Source organism: Melanotaenia boesemani, chromosome 1 (assembly GCF_017639745.1).
Source record: "Melanotaenia boesemani isolate fMelBoe1 chromosome 1, fMelBoe1.pri, whole genome shotgun sequence".
Taxonomy (NCBI): domain Eukaryota; kingdom Metazoa; phylum Chordata; class Actinopteri; order Atheriniformes; family Melanotaeniidae; genus Melanotaenia; species Melanotaenia boesemani.
Window position 1 is genome coordinate 6,453,220 of NC_055682.1, and position 22,842 is coordinate 6,476,061.

Here is a 22,842-nt window from a genome sequence, read left to right on the forward strand (position 1 = left end):
CAATATTTTGCTAGCTTCATATTAATATTAATATTAACATGTCTGTCAAAAAGCTTTTCTGTCTGTTGGTGATGACTACAGGAGTATAATTGTCCAAACACATCAACCTGTGTGCTACTGATAATACATCCCAAAGACCCCCCGCCCATACTCTCAGCTTTAGTCCAAGCCGCAGCAGCACATACCAATCATCCTTTCCCTTGTAAGGCAGCCTTTGTGGGAGTCTGTATTTAGGGAAAATGGTTAATATTTAGGGACTGGAACTTGAAATGTTAGCTGGGCACCTATTTTAAACGAGCTCCATGAAGTCCTATACATAGCGCCAACAGTAAGAGGACCGCATATAGGACTAGGAGGAGACTGGAGTCTTGGTGGCAGCTTATCCCGTCAGAGAGGCGACACAAAAAGCTGTTTGGCTCTGCGCCTTTTTATTTTCTTTACCCCCTTCAGCAGTCTCTGACGCTTCAGCTGCTTGATAGTCATCAGAGTTAACACTGAGGCAGATTTCTGGCTAATGTATCTATTTCATTGTTATGGAGGCTGAGAAATGAAATGGTGGAGATCATTCAAATGGAGATCTGAAAAATCACTCCTTCAGTCATTCATTTACTACTTTGTAACAGACAAAGTAAAGTCAGATTTCATTGTCATTTTTCACATTGTAATTGTCAGTTGTTATATTTTTCTTTCTATAAATTGTAATTGCAAAAGGACTGTGGCATTAGTATCAAAATAAAGAAAAAGGTTCAGTACACAGGGTACTAAATACATTTACTCTTTCAAAACTTAAGAAATATATTGATCAGACCACACATTGAAACCACTGACCGGTAAAAGAAGATCTTTATTCCTTTATTCATTTATTTGGATCCCCATTAGCTGGAGCTACTGCCACAGCGGCGGCGTGGCTCAGCAAGGTAGAGCGGTCGTCTTGTAACCCGAGGGTTGTCGTTTCGATCCTCAGCCAAGTCGAGTTCATGTCGAGGTGTCGTTGGGCAAGACACTGAACCCCTAATTGCTCCTGATGGGTCGTGGTTGAGCGCCTTGTATGGCAGCTTCCGCCATCAGTGTGTGAATGTGTGTGTGTGTGAATGGGTGAATGTGATGTATGATGTAAAGCTCTTTGGGTATCGTTCCAGGTATAGCAAAGCGCTATATAAAATATGGGCCATTTACCATTTAGTTACTCTTCCTGGGATTCACATTTAATAAACAGTACCATCAACATGCAGAATACAAAAACAAGTCAGACAACATAAAGAGCACACTTAATTAACCCTTAACACCTACATTTATTTACGGCCTATGTTCCGAACAGAATACAAAGGCCTAAGTAAGTAAATGAAAACAGAATAAATACAGTAAAAAAAATATGGGAAAAAATAGCAAAAAGAAAAACGGAGGGAAAAAAAACATATAAATAATAAATTAATTAATAACAATAAAAAATACAAATATTAATTAATTAATAATATAAAAATAAACATAAAAATAAATCAATAAAATAGTTCAATACAATTTACAACAGGCATCAAGAGGTTAATCTAAGCATAATACATGCAATATAGATATAAAATGTCACTATGTGCTGTACCTATCACTCCAAGTCACCATAACTCTTCCAGATTCATCAATTAATATAAAAATATGTTCTTGGTAATCTCCTAAAACTAAGAGCTTCAGCGAAATATCTGGTAAATGGCTCCATATTGTGATAGCTCTTCACATTGCACATTGGCACACTGCATTAGTCCTGTTTTTTTAAAAGCTTTCTGAGTATCATAACATGCTGATCTCTACCATAACTGATTTGAGAATACAGAGAATGTTCCTGAAGACATAACATCAACATACTGCTTATGTCAAGGTAAATGTCCAATAACTGCCCACTGCTGTCCTGCTGGGGTAGACTGCCACTGCAATCATCAGTATCACATAACCAGAATTACAAGTTGGTGCCAATCGTGGTTCATGTCAGTCAAATCAGCTCTTGTTAGTCAACATTCTTATATTGTCTCAGTGAAATTATCTGCTGGGAAAACTTTCAACCTGGCATTTAAATGGATGTAACTTTGACACTTTCCACCTACGTAAACATGTCTTTTGCTGACCAGTTGCACACCCCTACATTGCAAGCAGCACATTTTTTTGCAGTAGCAGCCTCCCCCAGCAGGACAGTAGTGGACTCTTCCAAAAACTCACGGAAAATGCTCACGGAAAGAGTCTGAGGGATTCACGCAATTTCCAAATGCCCCAGACAATGATCTGATGGCACCAGTGAGAAGCAAGTTCAAATCACAAAGGATGTATTGTAAACATCCTGATATCAGACACTCAGGAAACTCTCAGATGTTCTTTGTCTGAGGTGACAGGTTTTAATATTATGGCTAACTGGCATATTAACTGTTCATAGGTCAGTTAATGCGGACTAATGTCAGACAAGACTTGAAAGTATTATTTATCAGCTGTTCTTATGCACAGATCTGTGCATGTTTTGTGCGTGAGAACATTTTCCCCCAAAGTATGGAATTTACCATCTTGTACTTATCCTTAGAAATGTTCGTAAATAAAAGAACATCTCCGACCATGCCTACGTACAGAATCTAGTGGTAGAACAGGGAAACTGCATTATTTTTGAAGTTGTCACAGAGACCTCAGCTTCTTTATTTGATTGAAATAATAAATATTCAGTTAGACATCTTGTAGAAAACAAATAAACAAACGTAAACATTCGTGCCACTTCTGGAAACTTCCGCCCTGCATATTAGGCATGTTGCTGTTTTTTTATATTTATTAAGTGTTAATAGTTGAATAAATGTAGCTTGCAAACTGTGAGCTCAGTGTACAGAACTATTTTTGTTTTGCAGTCCTGACAAGTGGAGGAGGCAGTCAGCAACACAGTCCCCTAAAGCGTTCAGTGTCCCTCACCCCTCCTATGAACGGCCCCAGCAACCAGCCTTTAGGCCACGTCTGGCTGTCCCAGGAGGACCTCCGGACTGCCAGAGGCCCAGCCCCGGATCATGCACCTCTCTCACCCCAGAGCAGCATCGCCTCCTCAGGCAGCGGAGGCAGTGAACATCTGGAGGATGCTGGTTTAGGAGGTGGTTCAGGTCTGCATCGCAGTTCCTTCCATGAGGAGGGGAGTGGGATGAGGGGTGAGTACAGCAGACCATGGGTTAACTCTTTGTGATTCAATTAGTATTGTGTCAGCAGTCCATGACATAAAGCGTCAGGGAGGAAGTTGATGCACTTGAGTAAATTTGGGCAAGTTCGAGTCCTGATTTCCACTCTATAGAGATGCTGTGGTGTGACCTGCAGAGGGCTGTTTAATCATGCATCACAGGAATATTGAGTAAGTCATCCTGTTCTGTGTCCATGATTCCTCGTTATGTAAATGTACAGGAACGTGGATTCTCCTGCTGGGCATTATTGCTGGTTGCACTTCCTCCAGTGCCCATGGGTCAGCTGCAGGGTTATCAGCCAGGAACCACCATTCACCAACGTTTCACTCACCTAATCCTGGAACATCTCCTGGCGGCTGATCAGCACCAGGCGCGTCTCCCTGTCACCCCCTGCAGCTGATAGATATTACCCCCTGCTGGTGTTATTGGTTGTTACTGGTGTTAACTGGAGGATGTTCTTCTGAAGGGCTCGTTTCAGAGAGGCCCCGTGGCAGCCCCAACCACTTTTGGATGAATGAGTTGGCTTTTTCCACCAATCATACTTAAGGTGGATGAGGGAGTCTCACTTATTTTCAGGGGTCACATCACCCTGCTACAGAGAGTAAATAGCACCCGACCTTTTACCTGCCTGGGAGTTGGCTACAGTTGAGTGGTCCTCCTTCTGGCCAACGCTGAGAAAAATAATTCCTATCTATATTCAGCAAGGCAATGTTTCTAAATTGTCAGATGTCTTTGGAATTCACTTTCTTAGGGATGAAGGCTGCTCTTTGCCACTTAGATGGAATGAGCTACTTCTTCCCAGCAGTTCTTATTAGGTACTACAGCAGCTCTAGTACCTTGGGACAGTTCGTATAGAGCTTGTGGGGCATTCCATTGGGACCTGGTGCTGAAAAGGACCTGACATTCTTCACAACTTGCCGGATTTCACTGGGCTTGGGGTGGCGTGGTGTTAGGGACATACCCCTGTGCTCCTAATAGGAGGTTCTTTGCTAGAACAGTTCTTTGGCTCCCTGGTGGTTTCTAGCTTCTCAAACTTCTCCTACAGCAGCTTCTGCCATGCTTAAAGGGTCTTTGAAGAAGCTGTCTTGGTCTTATCGTTTCTGTTTGTTGTGGTTGCGAATAAATTTGGCTTTGCAAAGTTTAAACAGTGTTTGCCTGACCTCCTCCCACAAGACTTTCAGGTCCTCTTTCTCTACCAGCATTGCCTTTTTCCAGTTCTTACAGAGTTGTTGCCTTCACACTAGATGGTCGATCTTTTTCCTCCTTTGCTTCACTCTCTGAACGTTCCTCTGGCTGGAGATCACCTCGTCAAACCCGTCCTTGTGGTAAAAAATATCCCCAATCTGGTTGAGCTTGGTGTCTACTCCTCCATGCAAGGATCTCTTCAGTGTCTTGACAAGGTTGGTGTCCAGTCTTCACCATGTCTCTGCCTCATTTTGCTTTGGCCATTTAAGCTAGCTCCTTCTGATTGGTTTCTTGGGCACTGCTTATGACTCTCTGTGTGAGTTGGTGAAGACTGGGTCTTGGACCTCACGTAGGGACGCAACCTCCACCAGTGGGACTTCTTCCTGTTTGACATACATGCCTTCTGCAATGTTGGGTCCTTTGGTTTTGTGGTTTTTGACCTGGCTTTCAGCCCCTTTTGTCTCACTTGCTAAGGTGGTGCAAGGTTGCTGTTGGCCCTTTTGACCACACTTAAACTTCCCCTGATGGATCCGCAACCCTCTGAATGTGGTCAGTTTTTCCCATCTGCATGAACACTTCAGGATGATCTTCTCCTCCTATCCTGAAGTCCTGGTGTTAATCTTGTTGCCCGTCCTATTAGGCCCATCTTTCATCCCGCCTTTCAGAGGGCCTGCGGGTTGTTTTCTCTTGGTGTTCTTCATAGTTGTCATTTGGGTATACCTCTAATGATGTAATAGTGGTTTAAGTTACTAGCTGTCTCTGAGTTCTTTCCCAGCTGTCCTCCAGTCTTCCCTAGACTCCAACTGCTCTGCATTAGTTACTGGGTTACCAGAACTTCAGTAAATGTACAGGAAGATAGAATCTCCTGCTGGGCATTGTTGCTGGTCACACCTCCTCTGGTGTCCATGAGTCAGCTCCAGGGTCATCAGCCAGAAACCTCCATTCACCTACGTTTTGCTCATTTAATCCTGGAATATCTCCTGGTGGCTGAGCAGTGACAGGAACGTCCCCCATCACCCCCTGCAGCTGATAAATAATATCCCCCAATGGCTATTATTGGGGTTAGTTTGTTCTTTCCCCAGCACTTGTCTTTCCTCCTCAGTCAGAGCCAAAAGCTCCCCTTCTCAGCCTACTTTGCTAGCTCATTGGTTACCTTCTTTAGGTTCCCTCCGGTCACTCCTGCTTCCCTTAAAAGGCGTGTAGTTGACAGCCCCACGTAGCCTCGGCACCCAACCTCCACTGGATAGATGGTAGTCTTCTAGCCAGCCTCCCGCCACTCAGCATTAGCTTTAACAGCTACAGGAAAGGCTTAGAGAGCTTTTTGTTCTGCTTAATTAAGTTATGGGTTGATTTGAGAATTTATTTATATTTTCCAGCTAATGTGGTTACGAACAACTTAAGTGTTGATTAAGGATGAAAAGTATTGAGTGTTATTGGTTTAGATGAAGATCAGACCAAATTTTATAGGTATTCTTTACTGAAATCCTGTACTATCCAAAAGGTTCAGACTTTTCTTTAGAACTGTGCAAACGTCCACTGTGTGCCTTGCAGGCTTTTAAAGAGTCTGCCAAGCTGTTGATCCAGTCAGAGCAGTTTGTCAGGACTGGCTGAGGCCAGAACTACTGACCCCACTGACTTTACTAAGGCCATTGTCTACACTTTTGTTAATCCTTTCATATTAACTCTCTCTGCCATTCTTTTATAAAGACTTTTAGCTTAGCAGGAAAGCAGTATTAATATTTCGCGTAAGAGGTCTTTCATTAGTCCATCGTTTTTTAGTGAAGTTTTAAAAGTCTTATCAAAATGTCTATTATTTCATTCAATAAAACTCTTACACCCTTAAAGTTAAAATGAATTATTAGCATAAAACTACTCATTTGTAAGCTGACAAAAATGTCCGAGCAACATACTAACACTTAGCACATCATTTCAACAGGCAAAATAAAACTGAACGCATGACAAGTTAGAATTTGATTAGCTGATCCTGGATTTATTTTTATTTCAAATGTATTAAACGGTAGTTAGAGAGAAAAAATAAATAATTAAAAACATTAAAGTTTTTACCTTACCTACAGTAGTCATGTAAGATTTTCAGCTCATCAGGGAAGTCTTGTCTTATCTACAGATGTTCCTGCATGGCTGAAGAGTCTTCGTCTTCATAAGTACGCCGCTCTCTTCTCCACAATGACCTACGATGAGATGATGGCGCTGACTGAAGAGCAACTGGAGGCACAGGTTCATAAACACATACACAGACAGAACAAGAAAAGAACTTTATATGAGGATCTTATTGTATGACTTTAGGTTGCTCCACTTTTTCTACTAAAAACCAAGGACAGGGGTTGCAAATTACCCTTGACAAGAAATCTGTATGCATGGCATTTATGAAGGAATGTTTTATGCAATTATCCCTGTTATATAAACATTTAAATAAATAAAATGGAGCTTGTTAGAATTCAAAAGTTTGTATTTTATAGTAATTGGTCTCTGTAGGTGCATCTCCAGCACAGCTAACTACATCAAGAGCTAGTATGATTTTAAGGTTTTTCTTCTTCATTGACTCTGGCTTGTTATTTTCTCTATAAGTCACAGTGCATATGCATCAGTGATGTGCAAAACAATTTAAATATAGCTGACTATTAGTTTATTTTCAAATGCAGAGAGAAAGGAGAAATCTTATTAGAGAGGGAAAGCCAATTAGACCTTCGTTACCAGACATCCTGACGCAGACACAACTGGTGATGAGAATGCAGGCTGCAGACTGAAGCTAATATTCTGTGGACAACACAGCACTCGAAAACAATTAAAGCATCAAGTTTTCACTTGTACAGATTTCTGTTTCTAATAGTAGATCACATTTATAAGAAATTTAATCAAACCAGCTTTGATGAAATCAATGTCTCCAGCTTAAACTTTGTCATGTTGAAAAGTTGGTGATACTGTAAATAAATGGGTGGAGGCAAAAATAGCAGCTGTTTTCCTTATGCAAAAGCTATTAATGAAGCTATTCTAAAAAAGTGGGATGTAGCTAAATTTAACTCTGCTGCATCTGACCAGGAAGCTGTACACTTCCTCCAGCTGCTGCCAACTCTGTCTGACTCTAAAGTGATGAACAGCCACCCTGAAACAAGTTCAGCTTCAACATAACAGAAGTGCCCTGTCTGACTCAGTTTTACTACTTTTGGCTTCATTTAAAAATATCTGGCTTTACGTTCTTAGTACTACATGTTTGGGAAAAAACACTAAAACATTAACAGACTATTTATAGTTACTTTTAATAGTTTTAGCCCTTCTTCCACACACCATATTAACGATGAGCAAATGAGCTGTTTATTTCTTTAGCTTCCCTTTCTGGACCTTTTGTAAAATGTATCTGCCACAGTGTTGTTGAGAGAGAGCTAATGTTCATTCTGATTCGTGTCAAAGAACACGAACATCTTGTGTTTATAAATTACATACCACAAAGACAAGTTCCATACTTTTGTCCAATGTTTTGCCAGTGATCTTTAACTCTACTCTGTTTTCTACTACAGAAAGTCACTAAAGGAGCAAGACACAAGATTGTCATCAGCATTCAGAAGCTCAAAGAGAGGCAGAATCTTCTGCGCAGCCTGGAAAAGGTTGGAGCAACAATTTATAACATCCTCATGTTCCTTTTTCCTTGATCTTCACACACACACTCATTCCACACTTGTTGTTTTTGTAAATTGGTCAATGAGCTCATAAGCTTTGCGGACGACCCTGGACTCTACTTTTGCCCTGTGGGTGTGAGAGAGGGAGAAGGGTGGCCACTCTCAGTCGGTGTTATGTATCTGAGATGGCTGGTAACAGAACACCTAATCCAGGAAGGACCGTTTTGGGCTCAGAATTTAACCCCCCCCCCCAGCCTTCAGCCTTATATTCAGCCTTCAGAACAAGACAATGACACTCAAGGGCGCAGCACAGGAGGGACGTCTCAGGCCAGCTAAATTCAGTCATAACCTTTTCACCAACGCTTCATTTTAAAATGTGTTACTGCTGCATTTGTGGGGCTTGGGAAGCAAGACACCTGTTGCTTGGTATTTTGGGTTTACACAGACTGCCCTACAGAAATGACAGCTCTGTGATGGGTGGGGAGGGAGGTTGGTTTCATGCATTTGGACATGAGCAGTGTAGATATAATAGAAGTGTTTTTTTTTTTTTTTTTTTTTTTTTTTTTTTTTACTTTATTCCCTGCTGTCACATTATGGTGCAATTAGTGATCCTCCCTTTCAGTTTTCCCTTTATTTAGTTGAAAAATTATTTAATTACGGTATGTTTTTTTGTTTTTATTTTTTATTTTTTTAATTAAGTGTCCATTTTTTTATTTGCTCCACTTCCCTGCTTCTACCAGGATGTGTTGGAGGGCAGCAATCTTCGAAGTCCACTGCAGGAGCTCCACCAGATGATCATGACTCCTATCAAGGCTTTCAGTGGCGGTGAAGAGTCCTCTCTGCAGCGCCCCCTGCTGAGTCCAGAGGGCAAGAGCGCCGCGCCTGGCTCCCACCTTACAGGGGGGAGTGGAGGGGAGGCTGAGTCAAGCTCAAGTGTCATCTCTGAGGGGGATCTGCCTGGTCAGTTCACCCGCGTCATGGGCAAAGGTAAGCTGCATGCACCAGCACTCTGTGGAGAGTTTTTTCATTGAATAATAAAAGTCTTATTGTGCATCTTTATCCTGTCCTCAGTTTGTACTCAGCTACTGGTTTCCCGGTCCGATGAGGATAACATCAGCTCCTATCTGCAGCTCATCGACAAATGCCTTATCCATGAGGTAGCCACTCCCTTTATGTTCAAATCGCATATTGATTTTAGTTTAGTCACTGGAAAAGTAACCTTTTACTAAGTAACTTGTCATCTAGCTTGATCAAAATAATCTTAAATGCTATATATCAAAAAATATGATATGACGTATGTGAAAGAGAATATTCTACTTAAAATGAATAACAGTAAAAATAAACTTGGGTAAAATGCGGAATCCCACATTGCTACTCAAGTGACTTTGGCCAAAGCATCTAATTGAATGCACTCTATGTTATGTATAAAATACATACCATTAATCATAGGTGATGTGTAGCTAAAAAAGGAATGCTCTGGAACCATCGTCTATAAAACTCTTGATTTATAGGTGGGTGTCAGGATGTTGTCAACGAGAATCATGCTTTAAATTTTCTCTAAAGGAGACTTGTGGGTTCTTTATTTCATGTCTCATTTTATATTCACTACTCTCCACTCACTTTACCTGCAGTCCTTCACTGAGACGCAGAAAAAGAGGCTGTTGTCATGGAAACAACAGGTCCAGAGGCTGTTCCGGTCCATTCCAAGGAAAACCCTCCTTGACATTGCAGGGTACAGACCACAGAGGAGGTACACTCAGACACATATTAGTCTTCATTTCACACTGTGTGCTTTAAAGGTTGATGAGTCATATCAACCTTTAAAAAGAAGCGGAAAAAAACAAGAAGAAGCTAAAAGAAAAAGCCTATAATCATTTTCAAAAACTTGATGCCTTTAATTAAAAACTTTTTGTCTTGTCCTGATACAGCCGTTTTGGTCAGTCCAATTCTCTCCCCACCACTGGGTGTGTTGGAGGCAGTGTGTCGGCCAGGAGGACCCACCACCAGTTCCAGATGCCCTCCAGGAGCTTGCCGGGTGCCAGGCTGGGGCTGCTGGGCAGTGGGGGGCTGCTAGGAACTACGCCTCGCAGCTCTAGCAGTACACCAACAGGTCCCAAGCAGGGAAGACATGTAAGTTTAACACAGGAGTAAAATAGAATCAAAGAGAGCAGGAAGCTGGATTAACTGGTCGGCATCAAGGAGAGACAATTAGATACACTGAGGTTTTCCAGTAATGCATGGGTGGGATCAGTTTTTGAGTTTCCAAAGACAATTTTTAATTAATTTTAAATTTTATTTATATATTTTCAAAACTGTAGTCTGAACGTAGTTTTTCACATATGGTTTGGTTTACACTTCACAGTTACAGGTTTCAGTACTTGGTCATAATGAACTTATTGCTTCATCTCTTCTCAGTGTCTGTTTGGGACTGTGTGAAGGAACGTTTTGAAATGTGTAATAATACATTCCAGGATGCTCGCAAAAATCCTGAGCAGAAGAATTCCTTCTTCAGCACGTATTCTGCCTAAAATAGGCTTTTTATTCCATGACAGAAGTTCATGGCGAGTAAAACGAGCAGCGGTGGTGTGTGGCGAATGAAGTGAGGTGAATGGAACTTATAGGCAGGTCACCCCACATACCAGAAGCTCTGCGTCAATGCTGAACATTAAAACAGGAGGAGCTGTGGAGCTGTTTCAGGCCCATCCTGGCACATTTGGTCTGGGCTGACCCAGCTTAGTGCTAACCCCCCCTTTCTTATTCTCATCCCCTACAATGGGAGGAAATACCTCAGTTCCTCCTCATCACACTGGAGCTTCTTGTTGGAAGATTGTAGAGTGGATGTGTAAGGACAGAAAAGGAGAAGAGGGAATGGAGGGAAATATGTGAGTCATAGTTTGGGAGACGTAGCTGTGGTTTTCAAGGAGGAGGAGCAACAGTGAAGAGAGAGTGTGTGTTTGTGTGAGTGTATATATATGAGAGAGAGAGAGAACCAGTCAGAGGCAGTGAGAACAGTGCACAGGCATTTCCTGTTTTTCCCTGGCCTGCGGCGCCGGAGGGCCGTGAGGGGGGAGAGGGATGAGGGATAGAGGTGAGATGAGGGGCATGTGGTGTTAGGGGTATAATGGGCAAGTTAAGGGGAGGAGATCATGTGGTGAGACTGTCATTTGGTTTGGGCCAGACGTAGAAAGGAGTGTGGAAAATAAAAAAGGTAAAGAAGCCGCAGTTTGCTTGTTTCATGTTTGCACATTCACATAGTAGATCAGTGGAGGTTTAAGCAATGTATGATCACTGGAAAGCAGTGATACATGGGATGAGTAATGAAATTATTACAGGTTCTTTCAGGTTAAATTCTCAGTACATGTTGTAATCCACCGAAAAAAGAAAGATGGTAAATGTCACTGTATCCAATTGTTCCCATAGAGAAACTGGCATTTTGGTGTTAGTGCTGTGCTTGGCTGATGTACAGGCTGCTTGCTTTTTCAATGTAGAGCTGTTATTACCAATATTTTTCTGTTTACTATAAAACAAAACAAAAAATGATATCTAAAATTGGTCCCTAAAATGCTGATATTAAAACTATCATCTGATGGGATCATGAAACACACAAGGCAAAGCAAGATAGGTTCATTTCTATGGGATTCAAAGTGCTTTACGTAAAACTTTAACCCTTTAGAGCCTGATCCAAGAAATAATGGGCATAAAATTAAAATATCTTTAAACTGAAGTCTTTTTTGTCCCTTTAACAAAACGTAACAAAAAAACATTTTATTACTTTGTAATGTGGTCTAAATTATTGTTGTGTAAAAATCTCCACTAGGGGGCTGAAGACAAGCGTTTGTTTACAACAGGGTTTTACATAAATCTTTACCATAATATGATGCAATAGGTCTTAGAAACTCAAATATGATACGCACGGTGCTAAAGGTTTAAAAGTGTTACATTAAAGGCAAGATTCAAAAGATTTATTAAAAATAGCAGAATATAAAAAAACTAAAATGATTAAAGAATTAAAAGGAATTAGAAAGCCTAAACACAGAAGAAGGTTTGTTTATCTCAGCAAAAATTCTACCCAGTCTGGCCCTCTAGTGTTAAAGATGAAATTCCACGGCTGGGTTTTCTACTGTTTTATCATCATATCATGTAATTGTAATCTATATTTATATGGAAAAGGATCACTGAAAGTTTAATGCTGCAAAACACATTTCTTTCTGTAATGCATATTCATATGTAACCTTTTTTTCATTAAAAACTAATGTGCTCCATGGAAAGCAGCAACTACAAACTTTAAATACAACATTTTAGGTAAACAGAAAACTTCTATTTTACATTGTTAGGGAAAGCTAAATATTATATCTATAAAATTCTAGTGTTTAGGATGTTAGATTTCTCAGCAGATTGCAATGTAATATATGTAACTTTTATCATGAGCGTGGAATCATATTAAATTCAGTATTTTGGTTTTTAGAAAAAGCTCTTTACAGTTCAATTAAGCACAGGCTGGAGAGACATAATGTTACACCCCAGTGTCTCTACACAATGGCTAACAAGATGCTGATTTATCGTCGTGATTTCTGCCATTAGACAGTTAGTGGTTTTCAGCCATAGCATTAATACTTTAACATTCATTTGATTTTCTTTTTAAGTAAATTTAATGCTGTCAATATAAAAATTCTCCCCAGGGTCCGTGGTTTGCCAACCCCGGAGGAAGCAACAGCATGCCCAGTCGGACCCACAGCTCCGTACAGAGGACCCGTTCCCTGCCAGTTCACACGACACCACAGACCATGGTCATGTTCCAACAAGCAGGTACGACTTACTGGGAAAATGGCACAAAACGGGCATTATGCAACAAATGTAGATGATACCTTAAAGTGTCTGTTTACTCCATGTTGGAGCACGCGAAGGCTGGTTGTTGGTATTAATCTTCCAGTTTAATTACATTTCAGTTCAGTCCAGGTTAAATGTTTCTCATATAGCTACATGAAATATGACAAAGTTCCTGTAGTTTCTAAATTATTGATAATTGATGACCCTGAGATATTGGGGTCACAATAACTGCTGGTGCCAGACAGAGTGACCTACAGTAGCCTCTGTTGACTGCCTGGTCCTACAGAAATGGTAGACAGCAAGTTGACTTCCTCGGCTTTGCCAGAAGTGTCCTCCTTTTAGAATGAAGAGGAAAAACAGATTTTTAAATAAAGCAGCAGAGAGGAGGGAAGTCAGCTGGAGGGAGGATAGAGACTATGTGAGAGAGGAAGAGATGGAGGCAGGGAGGGAGGAAAGAGTGAGGCGTCTCACAATGAGGCTCTTTGTGCAGTGAGGATGGGGCTCTCCGGCCTGCTTTCCTTCCACTCCCTCTCTCCCTAACTCACTTTCTTTCTTAGCTTTCCCTTCTTTCTTCTCCCATTCCTCCATTTCTACCATCCCTTCCCCCATCCCCCTTTCTTTGACAACTCTGCAGAGTCATGCACACATAAAAGTCTCCCTCCAGGGTGGCTGTAGCTGGGCCTTGGCCAGAGTAACTTATTTAAAAGGCTAGGCGTCCTTCATTCCACCCCTCCACCCCCCCCCCCCCCCCCCCCCCCCCCCCCACCCCCCACCCCACCCCCTATTAACTCTGGTCTTATTAACTCACACACACGAGAGGATGAAAGAGATAATGTGTGTGTAATTTTTTAATTTTTTCCCAGTGTATTTGTGTTGCTTAAAGTATGAGTGTACAGGGAGTGGAGGGCTGTGTTGGCAGTGGGGGTGTGATGGTGGGATTTGGAACCTATAAATAGCCCAGTGTGGACTAGTGGACCCAGCTCAGCTTGTGTCTCTGGCCACAAGGGATTTTCACTGCCCAGCGTATGTTGAAGACTCGGCTAGGGACTAAATGGCTCAAAGAGGTTGCTAGGCTGCACCATGGCTCAAAGACACAACCCACCTTCACCACTCAACACACACATACTCCCCCTCCTGCCCTAAAGCAGCCCTCCACATAACAGTCTCCACCCAGTTCACAGCTGAGGCCGAGGGAGTGGAGGACAGCCAGCACCTGAGAGTTAAAACGGGAGACAGCTTCCATGTGGGAAGTTTTATACATATGTCTCTTGATAAAAGTATGTTTTAACATTTTAACCATTAAAACTCTGCTAGATCTCAGTTATTATCACTTATGTTGTCAACAGTTTCTCAGAAACGCTAGTGTGTAGCTCTGTGGGGTAAATTGTGATCAATAGCTTACCCTTAAGGTGATCTAGGGTAAGCTGTCCAGGCATTTATATCCCATCCAGGAGGTTTACAATCCAGCCGCAGAATGTCGTGTTTATTCTGAGACTCTATAATGGTAAATCCACAATGAGTGATCCATGGTAACACCATTTTTTTGATCACATAAAAAGAAATCACTGCTATTTTGCTAATAGACCTCTATTTTGACCCAGAAATGATGGCAAAGCTACTTCCTGTCAAACCTTCTATTAATCAGTGGCGTAAATTGGTGGTAATGTCTAATCAGGAGCAGCCAAAGATCAACAAGTGACCCGAAAATTAGATGTCTGCCTGAAAAGAACAAATAAAAGGTCCTCTATGGTGGGAGTAAAGCCATTTGATGCACAAAGCTGCCAAAAATCAGCTGAGTTAGTTGGTTTTGTGAAGATAGAAGCTGTAACTACGATTTATCTGCAAATAAATAAATATATAAATATAACTGTAAATAGTATAAAAAAAAAAAAAACATCTGGAGGAAATTTCCAAATTTCTGGAACTGATCCAGAACTGTTAAATAATCTGCCATTATTTAGATGTCTCATTGTGAATACTGCAAGGCCAGTTTATCAATTTACCAGCTATATTAAATTATTCTTTTTCATCTTAAAAATATCAAAAATAGTGGAAAAAAATTGTCAAGATTACTTTTCTTTCAGCTAAATACAAAACTATTTTGTGCAGTTGTTTCAATTTACAGTTTTTGGGCCGCCGCATGTTAAAGTTTGAGCCGAGGGGAATATTAACTCACCTGAGTCTGATCAGATGCTTCGTGTCACTAATCTGTACATTTAGGGATGATTTAAAATGATAATAATACCAGTGACTGTTGATCCATTCTTAGATGCTGCCAAGAAAATCTGTTAAATTCTGAATTTTCCAAACATCAAATTGCAAACAGTATTTGTAATCTTCATCCCAGTCTCCATCTTTTATCACACACACACACATCATGTTAGAAAAACAAGTACAGACACACACACACACACACATCACATCAAAGGACAGTACACTGATTTAGCTCGTCAGTGATTAATTACACTTGATTTAATTACATTTAAATCTAACAAAACGTCTTAATTTAAGTTACTGAGGGTCCTTTGCTCCACAGAGAGCGTCCACACATTGTTACTGTACATACTTGAATAAGACAAAGACACACACACTTACATGGAGTGACGCTGTGCACTGTTCATTGTTTTCATGTTGCCTGAGTTTACAGTGAGTTATAATCGATCGATCTGGTGCCACACTGACTGAGTGGTCACTTTGTTCCAGTGGATTTATTCATAAAAACATCTCTGGCCTTTTACTTAGTAAAAATTTGACGTGAGCTCTTTGGCTTTTTCTTTTTTTTTTTTTTTTTACTTGCAAAAATATTCTTTAGCTTTATAGTGTCAGTAATGTTATTCACACAGCTCATTTATGTTGGTCATTTTTAATCACAGACATTCTTTATTTTTCCAGATCTTCAGTTACCAGTAACGGAGCCGGATATAAACAATCGCCTCGAGTCTCTGTGTCTCAGTATGACAGAACACGCCTTGGGAGGTATGTTTTTTATCCTAACCAAACTATGCAGCACGAAACACAAGAATCAGTTTTTCTTCAGGTTAGATGTGGTTTAACCCCTTAAGCCCGACGGACCCACCGGTGGGTCCAACAGGTGTAAACACAAGTTCGTGTGTGTAAAAAAGTTACTTTAGTGATGTAAGGATATTTTATTTATAATGTGTCTTAAAGAAGAATACCTAATGCCACTAAATCAACTCTCCAAGTGCATTTAGTCAACAAAGTATTTGTTTAATAACAACTTTAAAATACGTATGCCACAAACAACAGCTCCACCATAACCAGTAACACCCGAAACAAAATGCAACACAACTCGTGATCCGTTCACTCCACCCAAACATATTGGGTATCAAATGAAACTAGAAAAGCTGCACTTTCATATGATACCAAGCATAAAAGATATTCACCAAGCACCTCACGTCAGTCTCAAAACAAACACAAAGCTAACCTTCGCATATCACAGCAGCCTTATCAGATAGCATGTTTATCACCAAATACACCAAATCCCAAAGCTATTCTCACAGACAGCGATATTTTTATTTCCTTACCTTTTTGTGGTCATTTTCAGTCTATCCACATTGTTCTTCGACCAAAACTCACAGCGTAGTAATCCATAATCCTGAAACTGCGTCATGCGCTAACATGTCATATGCTCCCACTCACAGCCATTTTGTTGTCTTATTGTAGCTCTTGGCAGTGTAAATAAAGTTTGGTCGAATTCTACATCTTACAAGCTTTCCGACGATATCTTACACTTGAACGAGGCTTTATCTGTCAGGTATAAATACTTGCGCGTAAACAAAGGAGCATCGTTGCTTTTTGCTTCAGTTACACACGTGGACGCACCGGAAAGAGCGAATATCGAACAGCATTCATTTCTTTGTTTCATTTTGACTTTTTATCCATTTAGAACGAAGGATAAAAGCCATAAACATGTCCAAGAAATTACAAAGAGCCAAATACACCGTGTTGGAAGTTCTGGACGAAATATAGGCACAGCACAATTTGGCACAGTTTGGGTATCCAAGTGGCCAAATGGAGAGTCCGCCTGGTTCTATCCACACTAAAACCTGCATAAAAGCTATGAGCTCTGTTCTATTCGCATTAAACTTTGTACAGTTGTAGTCAAGGAGTTGCTGAATCCATGCAGTGGTATCTTTATGCACAGAATGATTTCTATTATGATGTTTTCATCTGTGTAAAAAAAAAAAACAATTAGGTGAGGATATTTTTTTTATTTTTACCTATGGTTTATCACAATATGCACAGGCATATTAACATTCACAATGTTTGACACTGGATTTATATTCCATAGGGTCTTACCTATCCATTGAGACCAAGGTTATGTATACTGACCTAAAATTACAGAGTTATTGTTGATTTAATTTGGGTAGGTCTGTTCAGGCGAACTACACCTCCAAAAACCCTAGGGTTCAAGGGGTTAAGAAAATGTCAGACTTTCCTGAAATGTGAACTAACATGAATTTAAAGTGGTCTGTTCTCATGGAGAATTTATTTAGTTCTTTCCAGATTCATTTTAGGAAATTAAAACATATGATATCAGTTCGTTTATTTGTCATATCTGAGAAGTTAACTGAGTTGTGGAGTATTCCTGACTTTGACATGCAACACCTCAAGATTTCTTTTGGCATAATTCAGAAATGTCAACCAAAGGTTTTTAATTCTTTTGGTCTCGAGAGCTGATAAATAAACAAAACATCGCCATTAGTCTGAATTTTCTAATTGTAAAAATACTGCTATAGTTTTGTTTTTTATAAAGCCCTGAAATGGTTCTCAAGTCTGTTCTTATATTCCCAGCTTGTTGTGCCACTCAGCCCCCAGAAATCCGTTGACACGCTTCAGTTTCACTCTGGTTTCGGTTTTGTCTGTTTTGGTTGTTGAAAACTTTTATACCTGCAGGAATCTTAACACCAGTATTGAGTCTGACTGGTTGACTATTAACAGCTTAAAGCCTCGTTGTTGATCCAGAGGTAACTCCAGATTTAATGGAGCCCAAAAAGGGTTTGTCAGATGTGTTTGGTTGGTTCAGTCTTGCAAAGGAAGTCTAAAATTTCCCAGGTGTGAAATCTGACAGCAAATCTGGCCCCAGCTGAGAAGAACTCAGTCACTTCATCAAATCTTTGTTACTGAACAATGTGATTTGAAAGAAGGGGTCAGATTAAATCCACTGACTACAGCAGTGGTTTGCCTACCCCTGAATACAAGTCAGGCTAAAGAAAACAACCTGAAAGACAATGTTTTATGGTCATAGGTAAAAGGATGTTGACATTTGTTTGACAGCTTGCCATTAAAGCAAACTGCCTCAGAACTGATGTCAGCTCCTCAGTTCATTATAATGTAAACTCCACTGATTGTACATTATGCTCAAAATGTAAGAAGATGGATAAGTTTGTACTAACAAAGACTGGAAACTGATTTGATTAGGGTTTTCTTAACCCAAACTGTGCAGAGACACAGTGATGTTCCAGTAGGGATGCACTTAATTTATCAGGAGACTCATGAAGATTGTTAACAAAAACTTAGAACATTCATTGATTGATTTTGCAAATGTTTGAGCTTTGATAAAGCAGATATGCCATATCCTCTCCTCTTTTCCATTACATTAAGCTGCTGTCGGCATCATTACGGATGTGTTATTTTTGGGGAATAAAAAATGTCCACCAGCGCAAAGCTTGACAACATTTTCCTCCTCAGCCACATCAGCTGCAGCAGCTGTCAGACTCTTGTTTTTCTCTGAAAGGCTGTATCAGTATTTTGACAGATGTGTTGTTCTCACCATGACAGTGTGGGCTCTGGCCCCTCACTGTTCACCAGATCAGAAAAGCTACAAGCCGTCAGTTCTTTGCATAGTAAGATTACTACCACACCTCAAATGAGACTCAGTTTTATTCATGTAATATCTATTTAAAAAAAAATACTGTGCAGCACAAAAGTAACTTTTCTGTTTAGTCGTGATCCACTAAATCTGCCTTTAAAGCTACGCCATTCTTATGACAGTGATGTAAACATTAGTTCTGTGTGTGATCATCTAAGACACAGAACTTCTTCATCCACACATCATACACACTGCTGCTGTCTGGTAGACAAACCCTAGTCTGCTTCCACAGATACAGGTACAATTCGTTCAGAGTCGTGTGAACATTCGAACTCTGGTGCAGACCAAGGAATCAAATACTGGTCCGCTTGAAAACAAGCGGCCCCGGTTTACTAGCTTGATGGTCCACTTGCAGATATGAAAGCAAATGGACCATCCAGTGAACTGAAAGCAGGAAGTGCAGTAGGATTCGTCTTAGCGTAACATGCCAGATATCTCACTGCCTCTCCTGCTGCTCATACCGGACAGATTCTTGTGAAAATTAGGTTTGGACACCAAAGTAAAAACAATTTCAGGACTGCATAAATTTGTTGTAGCTTTACTTGTAGCTTGTGGTGAAGACGCTCTTTCCAGTCCTGGTCAGTGTCAGGTACGGCGGCGGAGGTGAGGACCCAAGTGCAGGCAGTCAAGGCAGGAGGCAGAACAGTGCAGGTGACAAGGTTTATTTTCCCAAACTCTGGACAGGGAACCACACACGACAGGGATAACCCAAATAGGATCTGACAAAGACAACCGAAAACCATGGGGTATATATACACAGAGGAACAAATAGAAAACAGGTGAAGTGAATCAAAATCAAACCAGGTGAGTCAATGAGCCAGGAAAGGAAAACACAGCACATGAGGGAAGGAAACTACAAACTGAACTAAACATGACAAAACAAAAAACCCAAACCATGATCTTAAAACAGAAACTAAACATGACAAAAACCAGAACTATAAACCAAAACCATAACTAAAAAACGACATACACGATCATGACATAAACACAGCCCATGATCATGACAGTCAGTGGTTGTTGTTAGGGAAAATCGACCCTAGTAGGCAGTTGTTGTAACTGCATGACGTAGTCCAGCATAGTCCGCTTGCGTAAAGTGCAGTGTGAAAGCAAACCAAACCAAAGGAAGGTGGGAAATTATTCAGAATTCCCTGCCAAATCAAACTGTGTCCTCAAAATAGCAGTGGTCCTGCAGTTTTCCAGCTTATCAATTAGTCGTGCTCATCCCTAATTATAATGTAATGTTTCTGTTTTTTTTTTTTTTTTTATGCTGAATCATGTTTTAATGGTTTAAAACAGGCAAACCGCTCACTCAGATCTGAAATCTTTCTACCTAATTACTCATATCCATTGACATGGTATAGCTAAAGGCGGATTTATGGTCACATGGCATCTGCGTCACCGCTGTAGGCGTAGGCGTAGCTCCGCAGAGGCTCGACGCGCACCTCTTCCAGACCTGACGTACACCCCTGCTTCGCAGATGGTTATGTGGAGGTACTCCCTTGTGATTGGTCAGTTTGGGATCACATGTTGCCGGATATCTTGATCTTCTCGCTGAATTTGTCTTATAACCACCGTTTTTGATGAGGGGCTGATCAAATTAATTCTTCGTTTTCTTCCACAAGCTAATAAAGACACTGACCCATACTGAATGCCATTGTTGTTTTAAAACAGAAAATACCTATTGAACTGAAGTGAACCATCAAAAGAACTTCGACCTGGTGAGTTTGCCTGCCGATACCACCCCTGCTGCCACCTTCATGTTAGGAGGAGAAACAGCAACACAACACCAAAACCCCCTACGCTCGAGTGTGAGAGCAAACCCACCAGCATCAGTTACGTCGTGGCCGACTGCACATAGACGCCGCGCGAGCATAAATCCGCCTTTAAGCTTTTACCCAGGCCGCACAGTATGACAGAGATGAGAGAAGTTTACTTTTGGAGCCTGAAGCCTCATGGCAGCTTTTTCATTATTCACTATTTTTCTTTTTCAAGAACTTTGAGTACACATTGAGACTGTTTTTACAGTCGCTGTGTCTGTGGATGCAGATCTGGTTATCACAGAGTTAAACCATGATGTTTTCTCTCTTCAGATGGCGCTGACCGCACATCTACGATATGATGTGAGGACATGAGTGAGAGGAGCAGGATGCCGCGGCTTCTTGAGGCTCTCACAATAAGTCACCTGAAGGTCCTCCCGTCCTCCTCCCTGCAGCCGTTGGTAGAGCTCAACCAAAGGACAAGGCGAGATCCAAGAAACACAAGCAGGCCGATCATCACATCTCGTTGGCACCTTTCATCGGGTTGGAAAAACACACTTTCTGCTCCGCCAGCATGTTCGCTGTCATCTGCGTCCGAGTGTGGATAGAGAAAAGCATCGAAGACGGATGGATAGAGGGGGACCAGCGCCGCCATCCTCCCTGAGAAGGCAGGAACTAGCCCCCTGGATCAGGGCTCAGTGAGACTGAGGGCCCTTCCAACACCACCTGGCCCCTGCTCTTCCCCTGCAGCTTGTGACATCTTTCACATTGATAGCGTTACCTCAGACCCCAAGAAAACACGAGAAGCAGAGCCACAAGGATTCAGAAGGATGTTTGGGATTTCCTGGACTGATTTCGGTGTCGACCGAGTGTCCAGCACTGAAGTTTAGAAGCTCAAGTGGGCCTCTCGCTCAGTAATGGGTGGCAAATGAAACAAACAACAAAAAAAAAATCATTTATATGTCTTGTATGTATTTATTGTTTACATAATGATGCTACTTTCAGAGGGTACAGAAACATTATTTCAGGTATGTGTAATATTTTGTAAAACCTTGGCTGTATGCAAGATTTATGTCCCACAAGTAGCTATCACACTAGTTTACAACTAATGTGCTTATTCTTTATTTTTAGCAGCCAACAAGAAAAGAGTAGATTTAAGGTTTAGCTAAGGTAAAAAAACAAAAGTGAGATGGAGGTTGGACAGATGTGTGGAGGAGGACAAGAGGAGGAAGGTGGAGAAAGACACAGAACGTAGTAAAGGAAGGAATCAAGCTGAAGTGACACTGAGAAGGGAAGCGGATGTTTTAAGGAGGCAGGACCTTTGAAGATGACAGAGGAAGATGATGTCATGTCTGATCAGGTGGTGAGTCTGTTCATGTGAGTGTTCAGTCACGTATTGTTCATTTATAACTTGTACTGTATGAACTTGATGAATCCAGAACTTTTCTGTTTTTATAAACAAAACTGGGAGGTCAGTTCAGTGGGAGATGAGTCTGCATGTTTAGAAACTAGGTTTAGTTATTTATACTAAAGCAGGGCAATACGGCTCAGCTGCTTGTTACACAGATTTCTCTCTTAGAGAAAAGGAAGACTGGGAAAAGTGACAAAGGAGTCAGAGGAAACAGGACGTGGATTTGATTTCCACTCGGAATAAAACGGAGAAAACGCACACCATCAGTCCATGAAGGGTAGGTGTCCCTGAGATTGTCTCGTTAGTGTTTAGCTCCACCTGCTGGCCAAATACAGTCACTGCGGGACAGACGCTGAAGTCTACAGACTCGGAATCTGTGGGGAAGAACATTTATAGGGACATGCCAGTCGTGGCTTGCCATTGTATCTCAGTCATTTGTTTGTCCCGTCAGCGCAGGCCTTGCTAGAATTTGTCTTCCTCCTTTTAAATTCTAAATCTCATTTTCTTTCTGTCTTAAAATGTATCCTCAGTTGCTTGCGTCTGATTACAGACGTGTTAAAAGTAGGTTTATGTTAAAATAAGCTGGTTAGGTTACTGGTTGGGCACCTGAGTCCTGACCACCAACTGTCATCATTGGGGGAGGTTCCTGTTGTTTAGTTTCTTTATTTTTTATTATTATTGCAATTCTATAGTATTTCCTTTGTATCCTGCACTTGATACGATAATGTGATACACTAAAATCCAAATGGTCAAGGTTCAACAACAGCGCTGTGCTTTGAAGTTGGATCAAACCCACTGAATGGATGAGACTGACAGCAGAACTCACGTCTCGTTGGCCGAGCAGTAAAACCACAACAGGTGGTGACGTTAGATTCAAGAACCGACATCTCTCATTCACTGGAAATGACTTCTGTTTGTCTAAAGGAGAGGATGCCACTTAAATCCTCTCTGTCAT

At 41.1% G+C, this 22,842-nt stretch overlaps 1 protein-coding gene across 3 annotated transcripts in view; it reads left to right on the forward strand.

Moving 5' to 3' along the window:
- Nucleotides 1-21,646, forward strand: part of samd4a (sterile alpha motif domain containing 4A) — a 59,568-nt gene extending 37,922 nt beyond the window's left edge. Inside the window, exons 4-14 of one of the 3 annotated variants that reach the window (XR_006010875.1) lie at nucleotides 2,868-3,155; nucleotides 6,493-6,602; nucleotides 7,901-7,987; nucleotides 8,740-8,986; nucleotides 9,071-9,156; nucleotides 9,631-9,749; nucleotides 9,928-10,129; nucleotides 12,679-12,805; nucleotides 15,719-15,802; nucleotides 20,810-21,504; nucleotides 21,608-21,646. Coding sequence is in view for 2 of the 3 variants with exons in the window: in XM_041989085.1 (XP_041845019.1) it covers nucleotides 2,868-3,155; nucleotides 6,493-6,602; nucleotides 7,901-7,987; nucleotides 8,740-8,986; nucleotides 9,071-9,156; nucleotides 9,631-9,749; nucleotides 9,928-10,129; nucleotides 12,679-12,805; nucleotides 15,719-15,802; nucleotides 20,810-20,838 (1,379 nt within the window). In the remaining variant the exon portion in view is untranslated. Of the gene's footprint in view, nucleotides 1-2,867; nucleotides 3,156-6,492; nucleotides 6,603-7,900; nucleotides 7,988-8,739; nucleotides 8,987-9,070; nucleotides 9,157-9,630; nucleotides 9,750-9,927; nucleotides 10,130-12,678; nucleotides 12,806-15,718; nucleotides 15,803-20,809 lie in introns of all 3 variants that reach the window. The other 2 variants (XM_041989085.1, XM_041989098.1) reach the window with 2 other exon arrangements.
- Nucleotides 21,647-22,842: the final 1,196 nt, after the last annotated feature.